At 37.1% G+C, this 24,149-nt stretch overlaps 2 protein-coding genes across 2 annotated transcripts in view; one reads left to right on the plus strand and one right to left on the minus strand.

Moving 5' to 3' along the window:
* The first annotated feature begins 4,519 nt into the window (after positions 1–4,519).
* On the plus strand, positions 4,520–5,923 carry LOC118929250 (E3 ubiquitin-protein ligase RNF138-like). The gene has a single exon (XM_036919185.2). The coding sequence runs from the start codon at positions 4,901–4,903 to the stop codon at positions 5,807–5,809; it is 909 nt and encodes a 302-aa protein (XP_036775080.2). The 5' UTR covers positions 4,520–4,900; the 3' UTR covers positions 5,810–5,923.
* A 185-nt stretch (positions 5,924–6,108) lies between these two features.
* Positions 6,109–24,149, minus strand: part of LOC130680145 (putative histone-lysine N-methyltransferase PRDM6) — a 91,283-nt gene continuing 73,242 nt past the window's right edge. The window contains exon 2 of the mRNA XM_057490309.1: positions 6,109–6,243. Within this exon, the coding sequence (XP_057346292.1) occupies positions 6,214–6,243 (30 nt within the window). The 3' untranslated portion in view covers positions 6,109–6,213. The remainder of the gene's footprint in view (positions 6,244–24,149) is intronic.

A 24,149-nucleotide genomic window follows, 5' to 3' on the forward strand; every position in this document is an offset into this window, starting at 1 on the left:
CTGCAAGCAAACATTCTCATTGCTATCTTTTTCTATGCAAATTTATGGTTTAAAAAGAAGTCTTTCTGTTTCTAGGTGATTGCAAACATTTCACTATAAAAATGTGTTCTGGTTTAAGCAAAATGAATAAAAAAGAGGGTTTAGCCAAATTTTCAATCCTTCATCAAAAGTAGCACTGTCAAGGTTGTAAGAAAGCACTAATAATCTAATTTTCTGTTCTCAGTTCTTGGGCTTTTCTCTCTGAAGTCTGAATGTTTATGTCAGTTTGAGCACTCCTGCAATTACATGCCTGGGAGGGAGAGTGTGACACATCCATTACAAATGATGGAATGCCAGCCATGACTGATTCAAGAGGAGAACTTGGAGGGAGGAAAGCCTATGTATTTTTTCTAAGTAAGGAAAGATGACAAAATAAAAGTGTAAAGCAATTTTTTGTAAATACACTGATATATGTATCACATGGAAAAAATGAGAAACGTCTGTTTGCATTAGAGCACAGATATGTTTGATACTGGTAGTTATTTGTATTATTTTTAATTTCATAAAGTTTCAGATAGCAAAGTGTGTTATTTAAAACCAAGTTATATATGTGATTTCTGGTAGTGCTGATTTATTCATAGGTAGCAACCAAGAAGACAGTGTCGGTCTTTTCTAATTAACAAAAACAACAAATCTGGTTGGCAAAGCTTCTCCAATTATCTTACCTGCCTTGGGCTTTCCAGCATGGCCATTTGCTCTACGTTATAAGATGTCTAAATTAGATTTGTCCATAATTTCCTTACCCTCAACAAAGGTAGTCAAGCTCATTGTCAGAAATAAACCATGTGGTAGAAATAAATAAAAAAGAGAGCTGGGGTAAACATGACTGAGAAGGAACTAGAAAATTTTTCAAGCATTTCTGGGCCATGTACCTCTCAACATCAAAATATGACCCCATCCTAATTTTTTAAAATACCCCTCACTTGATGGTCCTGAAAAATTCTATGGGGAGTCTTGACTAAATCTTTTTAGTATTTCCCTCAAAAACGTAGTTCATTTCATAACTTAGGCTGAATAGCCTGGCATGTGCTAAGTTCCTTTTATAAATTTGTCAGTATTCAACTCATGTACAGGCAAGTGAATGTGATTTCTAGCTTTTATCCCCATGCCACTGCAGAATGTGCTATACTTGTATCCGACACAAAATGAAAACATTGTTGAGAAAATTATATGTAATTTTTCTTTAGTGGAAGTAAACTCAAGCTGATTTTTAATGAATAGGTTGAATTTTTTCCCTCTATACTCAATTTAGCATGAAATCTTATACAGAATTCTTACTTTTTATTCCCTCCAATCCTCCCTTGCTTGCTTTTTCCCTTCTTCTTCCTATAAATGTGTACTGAGCACTGCTATTCCCAAGTATTCTCCTAAATGCTAGAGATTTAGAAGTTAATAGAAATAGAATAAGTAAATTCAAGAATGAATTCAAAAGTCAGTAAAAAGGAGTAAGAAAATCCCTACCTTGATGGAACTTAAATCCCTGTTGGGAAAACAAACAAAAAACAAGATAAATGGGGTAAAATAAGTCAAAAAAATGAGGAGAAATCAAGAAGATAAACAGGAAGCATTACATGACAAATGAAATTTTAAATTGAATGGCCAAGGAAATCTTCACTGACTAGGTAATTGTGTAAGAACCACAGCATGGGAGTAAAGAGATGCATTTGAGAAAAGAGCATATAGGCTGGGGCAACAGCAGGCGTGAAGAGCCCCAAAACATGAGCACACCAGGCTTTCTTCACACAGAGTGAGGGGCCAGATGGCTGGAACAGAATGAAAAAGATGGAGGTATAAGACATAAAGTCAGAGAAATGTTGCCCTTCTAGATCACTGTAGAGACTGCATCTTTCCTTCTGACTGAGAGAGGAACTACTGGAGGATTTTGATGACAGAAGTGAAATGATGTGATTTGCACATTAAGGTCAGTCTGGTTGCTTGTTGAAGAAAGAATGAGGGGACAAGGGCAGAAGGAGTAAGGAGTCCAGCAGGAGTTCATCAAATTTCAGATCCATTGCTCATGCATTTGAAAACTTTGTTGGAACAAGGGATACAGAGTTTCCTATAAACTAGATGTGGACAAAATGGAAAAATGAGGGAAGTGAACTAACTGATGTAGGGGTTGTTTTTTTTCTTTGAGTCCTTCTTAATAGAGCTGCTTGGTGAGGTGAAAAGAACTTAGCAGAAAGCAGAAGTGCTGCACAAAGGTATCCCAACTTTAGCCCACTTCTATTATTGCAGTGTTTCCTGATTAAAATGTAAAACATAAACACACCAATGTTTACTTGGGAAATTGCTCAGAAGATAAAACGGAATATCGCAACAATAATTAAATGTAGGAGAAAAGACTTTAATAATAATTAAATATGCTCAATTCTAGAAACCAAAAAAATGACGGATAACCCAAAGATAAAAAGCAAATCAATGATAAATCATGTTTGAGCTAGAAATGAATGGTTGTGGGTCACAAAAAAGAAATAGCTTATACTGGAAATCAACAGAGAATGACAAACAGATTGAAGGACAGAGAAATTTTAAAAGCTCCATCTCCAAAAATTTAAATAAGTGAAGGAAGAAAAAATCTAAAAGTTGAGAAGAAGAGATATTAGACTTTCTAGCTCCCTTTTCATATAATTAAAATACATGAATAACTACTATACAATTCACATGAGTTTTCCTAACCTTTGTTGTTTCTCCAATATTGCATTGTTTTTCTTATTCTCTATTGTCCTATGGTACAACTTAGGTATGAGTGGGTCTTATGAACATGCTCCAGTACTGGCAAAAGGAGCCTGTGTGGAGATAGTATTCTACAGTTAACTGTGGGAAGAAGAAAATTTAACAAGTGGGGGATGGGCTGTGAAAATCATAGGAAACAGGATTGAACTGCAGAAAATTTAGGCTGGAAATTAAAAGATCTGCATCCATGTCCCAATCTGCTGATTGCTACCTGTGTGACTTAGCCTAATTATAGCATCTGTTCCTCAGTTTAGCTCTTAATAGAGTAGGGGACAGGCACAGATAGAATTTACGGCCCCCAACGGCTTTATCTTTCCATGATTTTACTCATTGTAACTTGAGTCAGGCATGCCATATTAGCTTAGCCCATGAAAAACATTCATTGCAACCTTTCTCAATATGAGTTTTAAGTACATATATATATATGAATACTTAATACTTTTCCCCATTTCTTAAACTTGCAAAACTTAATGTATTAGACACTTTATTAAAAATAGCCTATTGTAACTTGATAATCCGAGACTACTTTACCTTTTCATTTCCAATTCTCCTTTGTCCTCACCATTATCTGCTTATTTTCTTTTGCCTTGACAGTTTAACTTCTGTGTCATGTACTTGACCTTTTTCCTCCCTCCTCCATTTCCTTTACATACATTATTTTCAAACTTCTGTCATTATTTTAAAGGTTTGCCTTGCCTGAAGGTTTCAGCCCTGGGCAAGTTCACTACAGATTCGATGAGACTGAGAAATGACAACGGAATGTTCCTGGGGTACAAGTGTTTATACCCAGCTTTATTCTCCTGGCAATAGGTCGAGCACTCGAATCATGTCTGCATCCAACAGCCTGCAGGTCTGTAGTCCTTCTCTGTCTATGCCTCAGTGCCTCTCTGCCCCTGCAGCCATCACAGTCTCTGTCCCAGGAGCTGCCACTCCTCCAGCCTTTGCTCTCCTGCAGCTGAGCAGCAGCCCAGAGCACTGGGTGGAGCTCTTTAGATAGAATCAGTAACAATGTATTGCCCACACTTGTGCAGTGAGCAAGCCAACCAGGGTCAGGTGAGAATCCTGGCTACAGGAACTTTCATTTTCTCTAACAGTTCTTTAATGTCTACTTAAGTTTAAAATAATGTTGAAAAAACCCATTAAGTATCAGAAATTTATTGCCTAGTTCCCAACTTATAAAATGGCATGCAATTAGATCTACTTCATCAGGCACTTCGAAGGCTAAATGTGTATGCATGAAAAGGGACACAGAACACCCAATAGACACCAGTTTTTCTTATCCTTTAAAAAGACAGAAATCCAACTCTGAAATATGGGCTTACTACCATGCTACTGAATTCCTAGAAATTTGGGAAAGAGAGCTCACAGTATTAATGTTCTCAAAGACCATCCCCCAGCCTATTAAGGAACAATTCTCTTAACTTTTCATACTATTATAGTTTCCATGATAAATTTTCACTTGACTTTAGTCATATAAAGACAGACCTAAAGTAAAGAGAAACATCTTGCCTGTTTCTGTGCTAATTACCAAAGTTTTCTTTATTACCAAACTTGTCTTAAATAATAGATGAAGACAAGTTTTCAGCTTGTTTGGTTTGAGCTAATTACCAAGTCTTGCTTCATGTGGTTCTTGCTCAGAGGAAGGCAATAATCAGGACACAGAACATTAGTTTTTCCTTGGCAGCCACTGCCACCCAGGCCAGTTACTAATTGACAAGCCTGAGGCTGGTGGGGAAAGAGATTTTACCTCACTAGTTGAGCGCAGCCTCAGGACTTCGTAAAAGCAAGTTCCCGCTGTGATTTCTTACAGCAAGTCTGAGAGTTAACCAAAATGCTAAAGACCGTCACTTACAGAAGCTATTAAAAGGTGAGCATGCTGGGAATATTCCATTTTGTTGCCTGTGCAAGTGACAGTGTTCTGAGTTGCCTACAGTTTACCAATGTTGATAATTAACATTTCACCTACGGTTAATCTGAAAAATTGACCAGAAAATGAAAAACTGATTAGCATGATACCAACTGTTCGCTAAGCCTGCTCATACGGAAAGAAAGTTTGGCTGAATCTTTTTGAAATAATGAAAACATTCCAAACCTCCAAAATTGCTCTAGAAGCAACATAACGCAAATGAAGGTGGAAGAGTCCACCATGATAATTTGCATTTTATACACTTTCACACAGAGGTCCGAAAGGACTCAAAAACATAAACTAGACACAGGCCAGCGGTCCCCGGGCCGCCACTGCCGCTGTCACCTTGGCCGCAGCCGCCGCCAGCACCTTGGTCCTCTGCGGCCCCCCATGGCCGAGGAACTCTCCATCGCCACGTCCTACACCGAAGATGACTTCTACTGCCCCGTCTGTCAGGAGGTGCTCAAGACACCGGCGTGGACCGCGACCTGTCAGCATATTTTCTGTGGAAAATATTTCCTGACTGCAATGAGAGAAAGCGAAATACATTGTCCCCTCTGTCGTGGAAATGTGACTAGAAGAGAGAGAGCGTGTCCTGAATGGGCCTTAGACCTTGAGAATATCATGAGGAAGTTTTCTGGGCGCTGCAGGTGCTGTGTGAAACAGATAAAATTCTATTGCATGAGACATCATTACAAATCTTGTAAGAAGTATCAAGATGAATATGGTGTTTCCTCTATCATTCCAAACTTTCAGATCTCTCAAGATTCCATAGGGAACAGTAATAGGAGTGAAACATCCACATCTGATAACACAGAAACTTATCAAGAGAATACAAGTTCTTCTGGGCAGCCCACCTTTAAGTGCCCCTTGTGTCAAGAATCAAATTTCACCAGACAGCGTTTACTGGACCACTGTAACAGTGAACACCTATTTCAGATAGTTCCTGTGACATGTCCTATTTGTGTGTCTCTTCCTTGGGGAGATCCTAGTCAGATTACTAGAAATTTCGTTAGTCATCTAAATCAAAGACATCAGTTTGATAATGGAGAATTTGTGAATCTTCAGCTGGATGAGGAAACCCAGTATCAAACTGCTGTTGAAGAATCCTTTCAAGCAAACATCTGAAGACTGCAGAATTTTCTGCATCTTTGTACCTGCAAGTGCCATCTCTGGGGGAAGCTACCTGAAGTCACCTGAATAACTTGATGTGTATATTAATAAAAGTAATTCAGTGTTCTGTTTTAGATTTTTGATTGAAAATTAAAGGTGGGCTATCTATAAATTTCATCCTCTTGATAAGTTAAAAAATAAGCTAGGGCTTTATCTGTAAAAGCATTAAAAGGATCATATTTCATTAATGTAATGGTGAAAAGGGACTCCCTGTTGTACTCTGTCTTTGTAACATTGTGTATTCTTTTGTGTTGCTGATGACCTTGGTGCAGTTCCTCCTGTTGCAGCTACTGTGCAGGGAGGCTCCCAGGAGCAGATCTTCATGGTGTGGGTGAAGTCTCACAGAGCTGAGCCAGATGTCAAGAGGTGCAGAATGGAAACTTGAAGCACTAAAGGAAACAATGCAAAGGGAGGCTTTTTAAATACAGATTCTAGCTGTGGAATTCAACTATAAGAAAATCATATTTATATAATGTTCAGTATTTTTGAAGACTAGTGAGATTTCTTTAATAATTATAACTAAGAAGTAAAAGCTCGTTATAAAGATGTTTCCTTTTTGCTCTTAGAAGGAAATATCAAGAGAAAAATGTATTTCTTTGGGGAGCAGTTGTTAATTTCAAATCTTGTTTGTTTGGCTGACTGATTCGTAAGCCTCAAGTATTGTAAGCTGAATTTCAGCTCTTTGGCCCCAGTATTTTCAATGACCAGTATTTCAGATTAGCTAAGATGAAGCTTTTATTAGGAACTTTCAGTTGGTAATATTATATTCTACATATATATTTAAAAGAGATTTGACTTCATCTCAGTTTAGAAATTTATGCAGTGCTAAAGATGTATATGTACATACACAGACATTTTAGTATGTGTGTGTACACACGTATGCATGCAGTTTGTCAGATAATATGCAGACTTCCTAGTGAGTGTTTAAAATGGATAAGCAATATGGGATTGAGGTATTTGTCTGATTTAATAAATTTTTGTGTATCACCAGACTTTTAAAAAGTAATATTTGAATGCTAAGTGGTCTAGTTGGCTACTATCACACTTTAAAAATTGAGTTTACATGCATGCACAATTAATTTATTTATATGGTGCTCATTTGTTATTCTCAGAGATAACATGTGACTGAAGCAGTGAAACAGATTCTACCAGCCATTCTGTTTCACCACTTAGTGACAGCTGAGTTTTTTCTTAGTATTCATTAATGAGAATCATAAAATAACATGTACCAGAAGGCACAAACCACAGAACAGAAGGTGAAGAGTAGGTTAGCATCGTGACATTCCATACTAATGTACATTGTGCTTTCTTTAAAAAAAAAAACTAAAAGAAAATCTCGCAAGTAGTTTGCTGCTAATATATACATATATTGTATAAAAAGTATATTTTGGTTTTGTTAAAATCCTTGTTGACTTTTCTACAGTGAACGTTTTTTTAACTTGATTTAATAAAAATGTTAATTTTGGAAGTGGAGTTTTGTAAAAACCTTTTTCAGTCAAACAGTAATGACTTTATAGGCAGTAAAAGTCACCAAAAAGCCATACATCTTAGTGAACGTAGGCCTTTGTTCTGTCATTCAGGAGGGTGATGTTCACTATGTGCTTGAACGTTTTCTCTGCAGTTACAGAACTGTACTGTAAGAATAGCTTTTAATGAACTCTTTAAAAAGAGACTTTTGACCATACATTTTCCATTTTAAAGCAATAACTTTGGTACATTCTTTCAAAGTTTAGTATTTCCAGTGTCAAGTTAAACCAGTCTGAGATTCGAGAACTTCTTTAAAGGGAAATGGTAGTAAAGATCATCTTGATGAAATTGTGTTTTGAAGTTTTCTGGATTCGTTAACTATCATTAATAGCCTTGTATGTCTTTCACATAAACTCATAAGGAAAATACTGACTGTATTTGCTATTATCTGGAAATTACTCAGTATGGAAATGTTTAAAATATCCCTTTCATCATAGGATTAGTAATAGGGATAGGTTTTCAGATTCACATTTCAAATTTGTGAGACAACCTCATTTTTTTTAAAACAAGTATCTATATAGAATCTTATATTGGTTTCAAGTGTACAAGACAGTGCTTTAACAGGTATCCATATTATTAAATCCTCAACCCTCATAGTGTGGTTACTGTCTGTCAGCATAAGGAGATATTGTAGAACCACTGGCTATATTCTCCGTGCTGTACTACAATACCCATGACCAATGTATATAAATGATTGGGAATTTTTGTGCCCCTTTATCCTCCTCACCCCCACCCCTCCACCCCAACCCCTCTTCCATAGTAACCACGAGTCACTTTTCAGTGTCTGTGAGTCTGCTGCTATTCTGTTCATTCTGATTTGCTTGGTATTTATTTTCCACAAATTATAAGAGACAACCTAATTTTTAATGTGTATATAGTTGAGTCAAGATGGAGGAGGAAAACTATTGATACTCTGATATCTAAATTTCACTATAACTTACAGGGAAGCTATTTACCTCAACAAATAAATATATTTATGTTGTTAAACAGAGAAAAAAAAACATAAACTAAATTTCATGGATCTCCTCTATGGACACATTTCTTGTTTATGAAAGCAGAGTGGGAAATCAAGACTTAAATAGGGAGAAAAAAAATTAGGCTGATGGGGAGCATGAGAGCTAGAACCCAGTTTCAAGCTCTGATCACTAACCCACACAAGTATCTCATCCAATGTTAAAGAGAAAAGAGGAAAAAAACAAATTAAATTCATTTGTATGTTCTTTCATCAAGTGCAAGCCTACATTTCAAACCTTGTCATACTAAAAATTCATAATTTGCAAGACAAAATCAAGTAGAAAATGAAAACTTCTTCTAACAAGTGTGATAACCTTTCTTTAACCTATTTCTCCTCAATTTTCTTTCAACAGGTATCACTTGAGCCATCATAATACACAAAGCATTAAGCTATGATGATACAGTACATACTTTTAAAGACTTTGCCATCCATTTATACAGTATGCCACTCAAATCTGGGAAGTAGAAAACACTTCCATATCAGACTGAGACTAAATGTGCAATCTGTGCAATTAGTGTTATCATTGTTCAAAAGAGTGAGAGATCCTGTGGCTGACAGCATTTCAGAGAGGGTTTTGTGAAGAGAGAGACAATTGAACTGGCCCCTGAAGAACATGACAAAGTTCCTGTTGAGTAAAACATGGGGGTAGGTGGAAATGAACACTGCATGTTCATAAGACAATAAAAAGAGCAACCCCAGAGGTTTGTAAAATCTGCTAAGTAGTTTGGAGCCCGATTATGCCAGGAACTTGAATTTTATAATAGAAAATATATTTTCCTAATTACCTAATTCTCAAAGAAGTGCAAAACAAATCCCTGCTTTTACCATCCTTTTTTTCCAAATCAAATAGTCTCCAGTGTCAAGTTCTTCCCTTGAATTTGTATGCAGGACACAGTACTTCAAATGAACTGTTTCACCACCTGTTTATGGGTTTTATAATAGGTTATGTCATTTCTCAAGTCATACCTCATTCAAGAAAGCCAGAACTCACTGAATCCTAGGTGTCCTAAGATATTAAATGCAAAAGTATACAAGGACATGTCTATAATGTATATTTTTCTCAGGTTCTCGCCCCAACTAGGCCGCAGAACCAGAGACAGCCCTTCAAGGTGAGGTGGTTTCACATGTCAATCACTACCTGAATGACCTCATGTAATGCACTGAACATTTTTAAGCCACAGTGTCATCCCATGCAAACTGGGGACATGACAGTCTCTCATACTTAAGGTTGTTCATTCACTCATTTTTCAAAAATATTTATTGAGCACCTACTCTTTGTTCAAGACTCTCCTAGGTGCTGGGGATACCACAGTGAATGAACAAGACAGATAAGGATGTTTGGAACACTTAAAAACAACAATACTTACAATACATTTGGCAAAATATATAGAAAATGATGAAAAATCAATAAATGTTAGCCATTAAAATTGTTTTGAACAGTCTGCCACACACCTTATAAATATAACCAAGTCTGTTTACTGTCCTGAACCCGAGTTCTGATTTTTAAAACAATAAAATTAGAGCATAGGAATCCAAAAACCCTTTCTAGCTTCCATATGCTGACTCCACAGCTAATAAGCTCTCCTGAGTCTTTTGAGATACCAGCAAACAAAAAGGGGTTTTAATAAAGAGAAGAAAAAAAAATCCCTGATTCATAGATTCATATAAGTTGTAAAAGTCAATGCTATAATTTTCTGTATATATTTCCTTTTATTTTTTCCCTCCTTTTATTATTTCTCTCCATTATGGCAATCACCAGTTTGTTCTTGTTTGAATCTTTTTTTTTCCAGATTACACATATAAGTGAAATCATATGGTATTTCTGTTTCTCTGTCTTATTTCAGTTACCATAATACCTGACGTCCATCCATGTGGTTACAAATGGCAAGATTTCACTCTTTTTATGGCTAAGAAATACTTCATTGCATATAATATGTACATCTTCTTTATCCATTCGCCTATGATGTTCACTTAGGTTCCTTCCAAATCTTGGTTATTGTAAATAATGCTGCAATAAACACAGGAGTCCAGGTATATATTTGAATTCGTGATTTTGTTTTGTTTTGTTTTTTCAGTAATCTGCCAGTAAGTAGAATTACTGGATCTCATTGTATTTCTGTTTTCAATTTTCTGAGGAGCCTCCATTCTGTTTTCCATAGCTGCACCAAGTTACATTCCTACCAACAGTTTAGGAGGGTTCCCTTTCCTCCACATCCTCACCAACACTTGTTATTCCTTGTTTTTTGATACTAGCCATTCTGATAAGTATGAAGAGTTATCTCCTTATAGTTTTGATTTGCATTTCCCTGATTATTAGTGATGATGAACATCTTTTCATGTGTCTGTTGGCCAACTGTATGTCTTCTTTGGGAAAATGTTCTCTCTGGAAAAATATCAGGTTCTCTGTCCATTATTGGATTATTTGGGGTTTTCTGGTATTGAGTTGTATGAGGTTTTTTTTAATATTCTGGATATTAATCCTTTGTTGGGTGTATCATTGGCAAATGTATTCTCCCATTCACTGGGTTGCCTATTTGCTGATGGTTTCTTTTGCTGTGTAGAGCTGTTGAATTTTACGTGCTGTCACTTGTTTATTTTTGCTTTTGTTTTCCTTGCCTGGAAGACATATTCAGAAAAAAATTAGTAAAACACTGCCTATGTTTTCTTTAAGGATTTTTGTGGCTTCGGGTCTTACATCTCTTCAGAGTTTATTTTTGTGTGCAGTGAAAGAAAGTGGTCCAATGTCATTCTTCTACATGTAGTTGTCCAGGACTTGCAACACCATTTATTAAAGAGACTGTCATATCCCCAATGTATACTCTCATTCTCCTCTGTCATATATTAATTAACCATAGAAGTGTGGGTTTATTTCTGGACTCTGAGGTTGGTTCCACTGATCTATTAGGCTATTTTGGTCCAGCACAGTACAGTTTTAATTATTACAGCTTTTTCATATAGTTTGAAACCCAGGATTATGACACTTTCAGCTCTGTCCTTTCTCAAGATTGCTTTGGCTATTGTTATTCTAACAGAGATCACACTGACTCTGTAGATTGCTTTGCCATTTTAACAATATTAATTCTTCCTATCCATAACATGGAATAACTTTCCATTTATTTATGTCACCTTTAAGATCTTTCATCAATGTATTATAGGTTATAGTGTACAGGTCTTTTACCTCCTTTGCTATATTTATCCCTTGGCATTTTGTTCTTTTTGATGCAATTGTAAATAGGATTGCTATTTCTCTTCATATTTAAAACAAATAGCAGTCTACTATTAGAATATCCACAAATATTGAGAGTGACAGTGCAGGCAATACTATCACATTTGGTAGGGACGTTTTTGGTTGAGATTTGTTTGTTTGTTTGTTTAAAAAACTGGGTGGACAAAGTAAAATTTCTTCAAAGTATCTGTATGACAGATAACCAGACTGTGGGACAGACAGTTGATCCAATTATAGCACCAATCAAAATCGCTGCCCATTTATATATATATAAAAAACATTGCCAAATGAATAGTAATGTTGAATTGCCACTTTTGTGGTCTTGTATGGAGACTATCTTCATTTGAAGTCTCAAACACAACTGGACTTTTACCAGAGTGTTCTTTACTTCTGCAGTGGAAGTTTAGCAAGACATGCAGAAAATCTGTTTCAAGCCAACTAGTTCATTGATTTGTCAGTTGGTGAAAATTTGTCATTCAGCATTAGACCCTGAATCTGTAACATGGACATTCATTTATGATGCAAAAAAATGAAGAAACAAGAGGGCTTCATGCATGACTCACCTTACGTTTACAATGTGAAGTACATGTGATAATAAAATAGTAATAAAAATAGCAGAAGCTACCTTTTCCTGAGGGAATGTTAAGCCAGGAAATACACTTATGATTTCATTTAACCTCACAATAACGCAGTGAGCTAGGTATTATGCTTTCTGTATTTCACATGAGGTAATGACTCAGTTCCCAAGATCACACAGTTAGAAAGCAGTGAATGTAGCCTGAAAATTGTCTCTACTTTTTGGTAGTGATTGGTGCCAGATAAGTAGGCTTGAAACTTTTTAGGTACAAAAGCGATTCAAGAGAATATGAATGAGTCATCCCTGGACTTCTTAGCACAGAGACCTTCATTTTCCACATTTACATTTCAAAAGACGACACGATCAAGAAACCATTTGCTATTGATAGATAAGTGCTTCTTCAAGAAAGAAATTCAGAGCCCATTAAAGGAAAGGAAAAAAAAGAAAGAAAGAAAATGTACCAGCTCTCATTTGCTCTCTACATTAGACACCCACTAAGCACACTTAAAGTTCTGGCATCAAAAGCAGACTGCCCAGCATTACTGCAATCTTCAAGAGTTTGCATCTTAAACGGACCAGTTGCCTCTTTGACAAGTCAAGATACTTCATAAATTTATAAAAAGGGAAGGCCTTGCTTTATTTGCGTCCCTATTGTTAATAATTGTTAGTAATGTTCTAATACATGCTGGAATGAACATACTTCTCTTTTTCTCATTCCCTCACTAGAATTTACTTCTCTTGGAGCAGAGAGTTTTTAACTTCTTTATTCAGTAACCTCAGTGACTAGAAGAAGGCAGGCATAACAGGTATTCACTATATATTTGTTAATAAATGAATAAATTAATTAATATGACAGAAAGTGAGTTGAAGAAAAATGCCATCCAGTTTTTCTTTTTTTTAGGGTGTCTTGAAACTATCAAACAACTCAGGAGCTGAATTCCTCTGAACCAGTCACTCCCTTGTTTATCTGTAAAGTTTATATTTTCAAAATAATATCTAGGACAACCACAATACTGTTTCACGTATTTCATTCATTATGAAACCAGAGGAACAAGGAGTCTGAAAGGATGACTAGTATCTAGACTACATCAAGGAAAAGACTCCTCTAAGTCTAATGATTCCCACTTCAAAGCCTTCCCTTTATAGATTCTTATATAATATATGCTCTACCTGTTATCAAAAACAAGTGGTAACAGCTTAGCACCCAAACAGCTTAAACAATCTCTAGGAAGATTTCTTATTTTTCAGCTCATCCTGTTGCTTTATCCTGAGAAGCCTTCCTAGAGCTGCTAGAACTCCCCTAAACTACTCCCTAACGACAGCTACCAACATGATTTATGTGGCAACCTCCTTATTTGTCTTCAAGGCACTAAGCTTTAATGGCTAAAGTAACTTAGTCCCTTTGGCATTTGGGGCCTTACTCTAAGGGAAGCTATTTTCTTCCCCACCCCATTCCCATTTTTGCTTCACCCTCTTTAGTAACTTACAGCTTGTTAGAAATATTAGGAAAGAACTCTCAGCACTTTTCATACCTCTTTCTCGCCCCCTGCCCATTCTAGAGGTGGGTAGTGACTGTGTAAATAAAAGTAATGCTAGCTACTCTAACAAAGAAACCTTTGACTTTCAGTGACTTAGCACAACAGAAATTACTATTTTACTCACATAACAGTTCAATGCCATTGGTCCTGGCTGGAATGCAATTGTCTCTCATGATTTAAGGACCTAGACTTCTTCCATGTATGCTTCTACTATTTGTTAGAGTCTTGGAAACCTCTGTATCCAAGCAGCCAATGAGAAAAGGAAGGAGCTGGTGAAGAAAGCACAACGTAATCCAGAGCTGACATACATCCTTTCCTCTAATATCCCATTAGCAAAAAGATAGTCATGACCACACCTGGAGACCAGGGGAGGCGGGAATACATACTTGGCTGGATACCTTTCCAGTGAAAACTCCACAATAAGGAAGAGGTACGATTTTTAAAAATTTTTTCGCAGATCACATGCCCTCTGCTATAGTGAACTATAGACACCGCCTTCCACTGGGGAGGGTAGATTGTTGGGTTACAATCTGTTTGCAGGTGCCATGTCTCTCTTCCTCTTTGAGCTTTGTTCTGAACTACCGACCTCTGGTTTTCTTCTTGTGGTAAGCCCTCCAGGTCAGACTCTTACCCTGCAGAGGAGTTCTACAGTCTAGTCGCCCTATCTATGGCTGGGTGAATTAACTCAATTCACAGGGAAGGTGGAATAGGAGGCCCATGTTGGCCTCAAATCAATCCAAGCTCATTCTACCACCCAGCTTTACCAATGATACACCTGATATTTTTCTAAGTGTCTATTTGAAAGATAGATAGACAGACAGACAGCAAACTGGATTAAACTAGTAAGAGAAAAGAGGAAATAGCCCCATAAGGGCCCCATAATTATGATGAGGGATACTCAAATTTACCTTAAGTAATTTTCCTAAATTAATGACTCGTGTTTGAGCTGGCTGAACTGTATGAAACAAATTAACTACACACTAAAACTTGTGAACATCTGAGAAAACAAAAATAATAAATCTTAAAGCTTCCAAGTGATCTGAATTCTTGAAATTTAATTACTTCCCAAGATAAACCTAAAGACTCAAACAGAACAGAAATGTTTAATGGGCAAATATTTTGACTCCTTTGACCATGGTGCCAGCCATTGTTCAATCTTCTTGCTAGGATTTTTGATGGGCTGCTTTCCAAACTTCAAGGACCTGCCTATCTGGAGTGCATCAGCCCCACACTGATGTGTGGGATCCTGTACTCAATGTCTTTTTATGTCATGCTCCAGTATCAAAGTCAGTACTGGGTGATCTTTCAAAGTGTACTGGGTGGGGGTTCAGGGAGAAAAAGGCAAAGCTCTCTAAAGAAGCATTTGGGTGGCCTTCCATTGAAAACAGAAACAGACTACACAGAAAACAAGAAACAAGTATATCCTGGTAATCCATTTATGCCCAGCCCCAGTGTCAGTGCACTAAGGCTAACCCCTAGCGGCCCTGGCAGTCGACCTCAGCTCCCAGGCGGGCTGGCACACAAGCTGCTTTGAACTGCAAAGGAACAGCTGGCTGGCTCCAACTCAAATATGAAGGAAATATTCTGTGTGAGTTTGAAAAAAACATTTAAGGCATGTATGTGTGGCCTCTTTTCTCTTCTGGTTATTGTGCTGTCACTGTTTCATTCATGGAAACAGAATCACAAGTAAAACTTTGATGTTCATTTTTAACTTCTTTGTCAATATGGAGCTGTTTTTCGTATGAACAGTTAGTAGAGTACCTATTTCCTCATCTTTTTTCTGCAATAACAATGTTTAAAACCAATTAAAGACTACAAAGCCATAGTAAACAAGACAATTTGATACAGGCAGAAGAACAGAGCCACAGACCAGTGGAACAGAATACTCCAGACATTAACCCAAACATATATGGTCAATTAATATTTGATAAAGGAGCCATGGACATACAATGGGGAAATGACAGTCTCTTCAACAGATGGTGCTGGCAAACCTGGACAGCTACATGTAAGAGAATGAAACTGGACCATTGTCTAACCCCATACACTTTAAAAGTAAACTCCAAATGGATCAGGGACCTGAATGTAAGTCATGAGACCATAAAACTCTTAGAAAAAAACATAGGCAAAAATCTCTTAGACATAAACATGAGTGACCTCTTCTTGAACATATCTCCCCAGGCAAGGAAAACAAAAGCAAAAACGAACAAGTGGGACTATATTAAGCTGAAAAGCTTCTGTACAGCAAAAGACACCATCAATAGAACAAAAAGGTACCCTACAGTATGGGAGAATTTATTCGTAAATGACAGATCCGATAAGGGCTTGACATCCAAAATATATAAAGAGCTCACCCACATCAACAAACAAAACACAAATCATCCAATTAAAAAATGGGCAGAGGAACTGAACAGACAGTTCTCCAAAAAAAGAAATTCAGATGGCCAACAGACACATGAAAAGAAGCTCCACATCACTAATTATCAGAGAAATGCAAACTAAAACCACAATGCAGTATCACCTCACACCAGTAAAGATGGCTACCATCCAAAAGACAAACAACAACAAATGTGGTGAGGTTGTGGAGAAAGGGGAACCCTCCTACACTGCTGGTGGGAATGTCAATTAGTTCAACCATTGTGGAAAGCAGTATGGAGGTACATCAAAAAGCTCAAAATAGACTTACCATTTGACCCAGGAATTCCACTCCTAGGAATTTACCCTAAGAATGCAGCACTCATGTTTGAAAAAGACAGATGCACCCCTGTGTTTATCGCAGCACTATTTACAATAGCCAAGAATTGGAAGCAACCTAAGTGACCATCAGTAGATGAATGGATAAAGAAGATGTGGTACATATACACAATGGAATATTATTCAGCCCTAAGAAGAAAACAGATCCTACCATTTGCAACAACATGGATGGAGCTGGAGGGTATTATGCTCAGTGAAATAAGCCAAGCAGAGAAAGACAAGTACCAAATGATTTCACTCATCTGTGGAGTATAAAAACAAAGGAAAAACTGAAGGAACAAAACAGCAGCAGAATCACAGAACCCAAGAATGGACTAACAGGTACCAAAGGGAAAGGGACTGGGGAGGATGGGTGGGTGGGGAGGGATAAGGAGAGGGAAGAAGAAAGGGGGTATTATGATTAGCATGCATAATGGGGGAATGGAAGAAAGGGGAGGGCTGTACAACACAGAGAAGGCAAGTTGTGATTCTACAACATTTTGCTATGCTGATGGACAGTGACTGTAATGGGGTTTGTAGGGGGGGACCTGGTATAGGGGAGAGCCTAGTAAACATAATATTCTTCATGTAATTGTAGATTAATGATAACGAAAAAAAAAAGAGAGAGAAAGAAAAGAGGGATTACTCCCTGATAGGATAAAACTAATGCAAATCAACAATTAATGCATGCTTTACATATCCTTAATTTTGATCATTTAAAGGGTGTCAGATGATCAGCTATGGAAGTACATTTTTCTGATAATATTCCTTTCTCTTAAAAAAAAAAAAAAAGAGCAGTTCCTGTGTGCTGATCTCCAGTAAGTTCCTCACAATGGTAGAAAGGTCATATCAAAGTGTGGGCAAAGGGTTTGTTTATACAGAGGATCAAAGCCTAATATGGCTACCCAGAAAGCGATACGATTAAGATACGATATGAAGAAGGACTTCCAACATCAACATCCTCTGGAAGAGTCATTCCAGAAGATGATCATCAAAAAACGTCAACAAAGATCCTGGCACTGTTACAGATGTAGCTGCATTCATCCCACCGGTTCCTGGACTTGCCATTGGAATGAAGAAGGAGATATCTAAGCTGGCCTGTGCATACAGTAAAACAACAAATTTGACTGGATCTATACTGTTGGAACTTAACCAAGAATTAGGAGAAGTGCAAGTTGTAGCACTCCAAAATCTTACAACTACAGACTATCTACTGTTAAAAGAACATATGGGATGTGAACAGTCCCCAGGAATGAGTTGTTTTAATTTGTCTGATTTCTCTCAGACTGTTCAAGTTCAGTTGGATAATATCCACCATATCATAGATAAGTTTTCACAAATGCCTAGGGTGCCTAACTGGTTTTCTTGGTTTCACTGGAGATGGCTGGTAATTATAGGTCTGCTTTGGTTATGTAACTGTATTCCTATTATGTTAATGTGTGTTCGCAATTTAATTAGTAGTTTAAAACCTATACATGCTGAAGTTACTCTACAAGAAGATATGTCAAAGAAATAATCTTCCCATGTTTTCTTCCGCCTGCTACTTCTATAGCTTTTCTTCTTCCTTCCTAATTACAACCGTTTACTAGAATTCGTGCCTCATATCAAAATTACCGAGTATCATAATTCTTTCAAGTGGTAAAGATACCTCAAGACAAATGCTGGGCATAGAAGCCACAGGGCATAAATATGCAAAGAAGTAAAAAGCTAACCTTTTCAAACAATAAGGCTTCTCTCTCACTTACCAACTTTACATTTCCCTGTATGGCCCCGGAAGATGACTGGTTAGCCAGAGACGGGTAAGATTCCTCAAGGGAGGAACAACCTAAGACAGGCACAGTCACAGGGGGGCCATCAGGTGAGAAATTGGGGATCAACAGAGGTGAGGCTTAGAATCTCATCCCCCGTGTTTTGAGAAAAATCTTCTGCATCCGTGTATGTTTTGTTGCCCTTGTCTAGCTTGGATTAATACTTAGTCTATAGGCACACCTGATCATCTACATTTGCCCTCTTACAGCACTAAATCATGTTTTCTACCTTTATCTTGCATCTACCTACCACTTCAGCATTTTATTTAAAAAAAAAATAATAATAATAAGGGAGAAATGTGGGATTCACATATAAATCAAGTGTAAAAATCAAACGAACAATCATATCTGACTTGATTGTTTATAGTTCATGATGCGTGATCAAAACCAGATGTTTCTGTGATATGACTGCCCTTGCGCTGTTCACCATGTAAGAACTTATTCACTTTGTAAGAACTTGTTCACCATGTAAGAACTTGTTCATTATGCTTTAGAAGATTGGAGACTGTTGAGAATTAGGCTTGGGGTTGATTAATGATTGTGCATTGAGTCCCCTATACAGAATTTTATTGTTGTTAAGAACCATTTGATCAATAAATATGAGAGATGCCCTCTCAAAAAATAAATAAATAAATAAATAAAACCAATTAAAGATGTAAATACAATCCCACTCTATTTTCCTTATGGCAGGAGAATCTTCAATTATAAAGGAGATGTCTTTTTACAAATATAAAGGAGATGTCTATTTACAAATAAGGTTAAATGGAATGTAGTCAGTAACATCAAAGTATGGGTTTATCAAGAACATTAATTAGAAAGATGTACTGATAAGGTGGTTATTTGAACAGTAGTACACTAATGAAGATTAAAATAAAAAGGAGGAACATACTATATTGTTTATATCCCAAACTAACTTTTGTTAAAATTTGTAGATTTTTAATAAAGAATCTAAACAATTCAACAACTGACTAGTTAATTGATTTCATCAAGTTTTCACATCCAAAGAATGTAGTAGGTTACTGTAAGAAAACTTAATACATTATGGAGACCCCTAAATCCCTAAATTATTTCAATGGTGATAACATTTTATACCTTCTCTTAATGAGGAGTCCTTTTTTTGGTTTGTAACTGCCTATGTAATAAAATCAAGTGAAAGAAAGGTCAGGTAAGGCTTGTCTTGATTTTCTAGAACTATTACTGTCTAGTGCTGAGAAAAAAAAATAAACATACTCTGGACCACATATTCAATGTTTAAAAACCCTCCTTCTGTTGCGGTCATACACCTCAGGTCAGGGCTTACATAAGAACATTGTTACAACCACCACATCCCATGCCTCTGGTCCCTTGAAAAGCAACAAAGTAGTAAACTTTGAGGAGCAACAACTCTTCTTTCCTAAGCCTTCTCAATGACTGACATGCGGGAGGTAAGACGACTTTAGACATGGGGTCCCATATCCCATTCTTACAAAACAGGAAGCTAAACCATCTGCCTTCCCCTTCACACCCTCAGAAAAGAGCAACTGTCTTTTATTTAGAAGTTACACAGCACCTCAACTGGTAGAGTCCCTGGAACTGCTGGTGTTTGGAGGCAGGTGCAGGAGGGAGATGCTATTACTTAGAGAAGTGCTCAGGATCTGGGAATGCATGAGACGTCAGCCTATCTCCCAGCCTTGCTGTCGGGTAAGAGTAAATGAATGCCTGTGAATCATGTGAAATGTGGCTGAACCTCAGCAGCCTGCCAGTAACTAGGCCAAGAGGACTGACCACTGGACATGAAGATCCCATCAGCAAGAGCCTTAGAGATGAACAGCCAACTCATGTACAATGAAGGGAGCTCAAAAGGCTCAAGTCAGCCCCTTCTGTCCTACTCCAGAGGCAATCCAAGGAGAACCCTCCAAAGGGCCTTTGAAAGAATCCACAATGTGCCCCAACAAGAGCAGCCATTTGTGTTGGTCACACAGAACCAGAGAACTGTCAGCCACTGTCTGACTGAGAATATGTAACAGTCAAAGTAAGAGAGGGCAACCACCTCGGTCAGAGTACCTATGAGGAAGCAGCATCTGCCATCCTCACACTGCTGCCCACCCTGCCTTCAGAGGAGTCCGTGAGGAAGGCTCGGTGTGAGGGAACGAAAATACCTTCCCTCAGAGAACAAGCCACGGGAGCCTCTGATCTAACCCTCCTGGAGTGGGTGAGGGCATGGAGAAGCACTGAGACTTAAGTTAAGATGAAAACATTTAACTGAATAGTACAAATACCACCGTAAAGGCTAATTCCAATATATAAAGAGCTCTTAAGGGGGGACAAAAGAAAAATATAAAAATTGAGAAACACAGGCACTGAAGCACTTGATAAGACACTCATAAAATTGTAATTGAATTTGATTTCTCATCTATCACATTGACAGAAATATTCAAGCTAAACAATACACTTATGAGCAAGGGTGCATAGGAAAAGGGGCACTCTAACACATTCCTGGCTCAAATGCAGAATCATAGTATCATTTTCTATAGACGAAAATTTGGCAATATCTGAAATGTCTACCTTTGCATTTGCCCCCGACTCAGTCCACACTTCTAGGAAATAACCCTGCACCTTCACAAATATTAAACAACTTATACACTTGGGTTATACAGTCTGTCATTATTTGTAATAGCAAAATATTGGAAGCAACACAAATATACATCTATAGGAGACCAGTTAAATAGACTATATTTCATCTGCACAATCAAATACTGCTCAGCCATAAAAAGGAATGTGGAGACAGAGATGGGACAAAATGGGAGGATGGGAAGGAAGAATGACTCTGAGGGAAGATTCTGGGATGCATAGGCCAGAGAAAGTGGAATTAAAGACACAGACTAAGCAGGCAGGGGGACCCTGTGGGCCCAGAGGACAGGGCATGAAGCCACACAGGATTATTCTCAGGCTCTGAAACCTAACAATTTGTCCTGCTGGGTTGTAAACTTGCTTTAGACTATGAAAGCAAGTCCTTTATTCCTTGCAATTTCTCCCTTTCAGAATAAGACTATCTATCCTAAGCTTGTCCCATCCTTGCACTCTGAAAACAGATAACTAGTTTTCTAGTTTCACAGGACCACAGTTGCAGAGGAATTTGCCCCATGGACTGACTGGCTTAAACAACAAATATTTATTTCCCACAGTCTGGGGGCTGAGACGTCCAGGGTCAAGGCACCAGCAGATCTGGTGTCTGGTGAGGGCCCTCTTCTGGGCTGCACACTGCCAGCTTCTCGTTTTATCCTCATGTGGCAGAAGGGATGATGGAGCTCTAAGGGGTTCCTGTTGTAAGGGCACTAATCCCATTCATGAACATTCAGTCTTATGATCTCATTATTTCCCCAATTCCCCCAACTCCTAACACCATCACACTGGGGGTTAGGATTTCAACACATGAACTTTGGGTGGACACAAATATTCAGTTCACTACAATGCACGTACCCAGAGTCTCACCCATACCTGATTTAGAGTATTTAAATGATGAGATTAAGAACTTTAAGAGCTGATTAAGTATAGATGAGATTTTAGAGTTGATGCTAGAATGGATGAGACATTTGGGGATAGAAGACGAAGTGAAGGTATTTTTCAAATTATAGGACATGAATTTTGGTGGGCCAGAGTACACTACTGTGGGTTGAATGGTGTCACCCAAAAAGTTATGTCCACCTGGAGCCTCAGAATGAAAACTTCTTTGGGGAATAGGGTTGTGGAAAATATAATTAATTAATTTACGATGAGGCCATAATAGATCAGGGCAGGCTCCAAATCCAAGACAACTGGTTTCCTTGTAAGAAGGCAGATACACCAGAAAGCCCTGTGAGGACAATGAAAGTGATTGGCATGATGCCAAAGCAAGGAAGGCCAAGGATTGCTAACCAAAAGCTAGGAAGCTGCAAAAACTATTTTTCCTCTAGATCCTTCAAAGTGAGCAAAGCCTTTCTGATTCCCTGATTTCTGGCTTCTAGCCTGCAGAATGTATAGGGAAAAATATGTTTTTATTGTTAGAAAAAAGGATGAGGAATATCTGTATGAAAGCGTATGGTTCTATCTTTAAGTCAAAAATAGCAAGATGCAAAAGAATATATATAGTAATTTCACCTTTGATATTAAAAAGAAATTACATACACATGGAAGACAAATAATAAATTTAAAAAAATGATTACATGTAGAAAATCAGTAAAAATGAGATGGAAGGTACAGGGTTCGACTGAGTGTGTGGATATATTTTTTGGTATGACTTTGATATTTGAACCATGTAAATGTTTTAAATAGTCAATAAATAGAATTACATCGAAAGAATAAAAACATACCAAAATTGACTATAAACAGAAATAAGCAAATCTACTTTCTATCAAATTTATAACTGAACCATGCAAAACATAATTAATTCATATAACTTTGGGCATAGTATCTGACTATATATCCCCCCAAAAATGGCCAAATAAGAAAACTTTAAAATGGACTGAATATTAAACAATATTATAGAATTACGTTTAACCTTCTGTATTTCTATTAAAATTTTCCCAATTTCCATAACACTTCTAAAAATTGTAATTACAAATCATTTTATTAGCATGATAATGGAATGTGGTACACTTATTCTTAACAGATGTGTTTTATATAGTTTTTGGAAAACAATGCCACAATGCCTACAAGTTATTTTTAAGTAGTCAAAAATATATACATATATGTCTATATATAAACATAGAAACAGGGAATTATGCACATTTATATGATATGTATACATGATGAATAAAGATAAAAGATGCATACTAGTAACTCTATTCTTCAGACTTTCTATGAATTTGATAGAGAGTTGAGTAAAAACAGGCTAATCTTTATAACCTGGAAAGAGACTATTTAACAAAACAAAGTTACTGAAAAATTCTGGAATCAGGCAGAGATTCATATGGGAGAAAAAGGATTCTATCAACTGGGTAGTTAGTGGAAAAATAAAACTAATTTGTACCCTCAAAGAGGGAAGCTGCTCACCATATTCATTACATGTGCAATAACAACCCTTTAAGGGCCTTTTGGCATCAATTTAAAAATTTTCCTGACTCATTCCTGTGCCCCTGGGACTAAAGGATATATATATAAGAGCAAAGGCACAGTCTGGGAATTCTCAAATCAAGCCATATGAAAACAATACCATTTTTCTGTCATATTTACTTCAAATGCACCCAAATTCTTAAGGAAGTTTCCTAACTTTAAAGACATAGGGTATCTGTAGTTTCTTGTAAAAGATGACATTCTTGATGTGGAATACTTCATTTACCTCTTATGGCTTGCCAGATACCATTAAATAAATGGGAAAAGGTAAAAAATACTACCTAGAAAAAATTATTTCATAAAACTGATTGTCATCAGCTAGAAAAGAAGGTAGAATTTAGTGACTTCAAACTAAATAATGAGGATATACAAAAATGAGTGGAACTTTGAGGCATTCCACAACACTGGTAAAAAAGGAGAACTACTAAAGAGAATATACTGCTGCATGCCTGCATAAATAGATAAAAATTATTCTTGAGACTTCAAGTAATTGTTGGAAGATTTTAGAATGTTAAAGAAAAACAAACTTCTTAGATTTAAAAACAGAATTTGTACATTTGTACTTTTAGAGCATACATAAAGCATATATACATTGTAGGAATTCTATGAATTATTAATAAGTATCCTGATACAACGAGGTGATAATTCTAATTGATCTCAAGCAGGATAACAATCCTGAGTCACAGTAACACAGAAATCATCAGCAGAAACTAAATAATTCAATAAGCCAAAAACTCACCCTAGACCAGAACAGATGAAATTCTCAAATTCTGCAAGCTAAGGATTTTCATAAATCCTGAGAAG

This window comes from Manis pentadactyla, chromosome 13 (genome assembly GCF_030020395.1).
Source record: "Manis pentadactyla isolate mManPen7 chromosome 13, mManPen7.hap1, whole genome shotgun sequence".
Lineage (NCBI taxonomy): Eukaryota > Metazoa > Chordata > Mammalia > Pholidota > Manidae > Manis > Manis pentadactyla.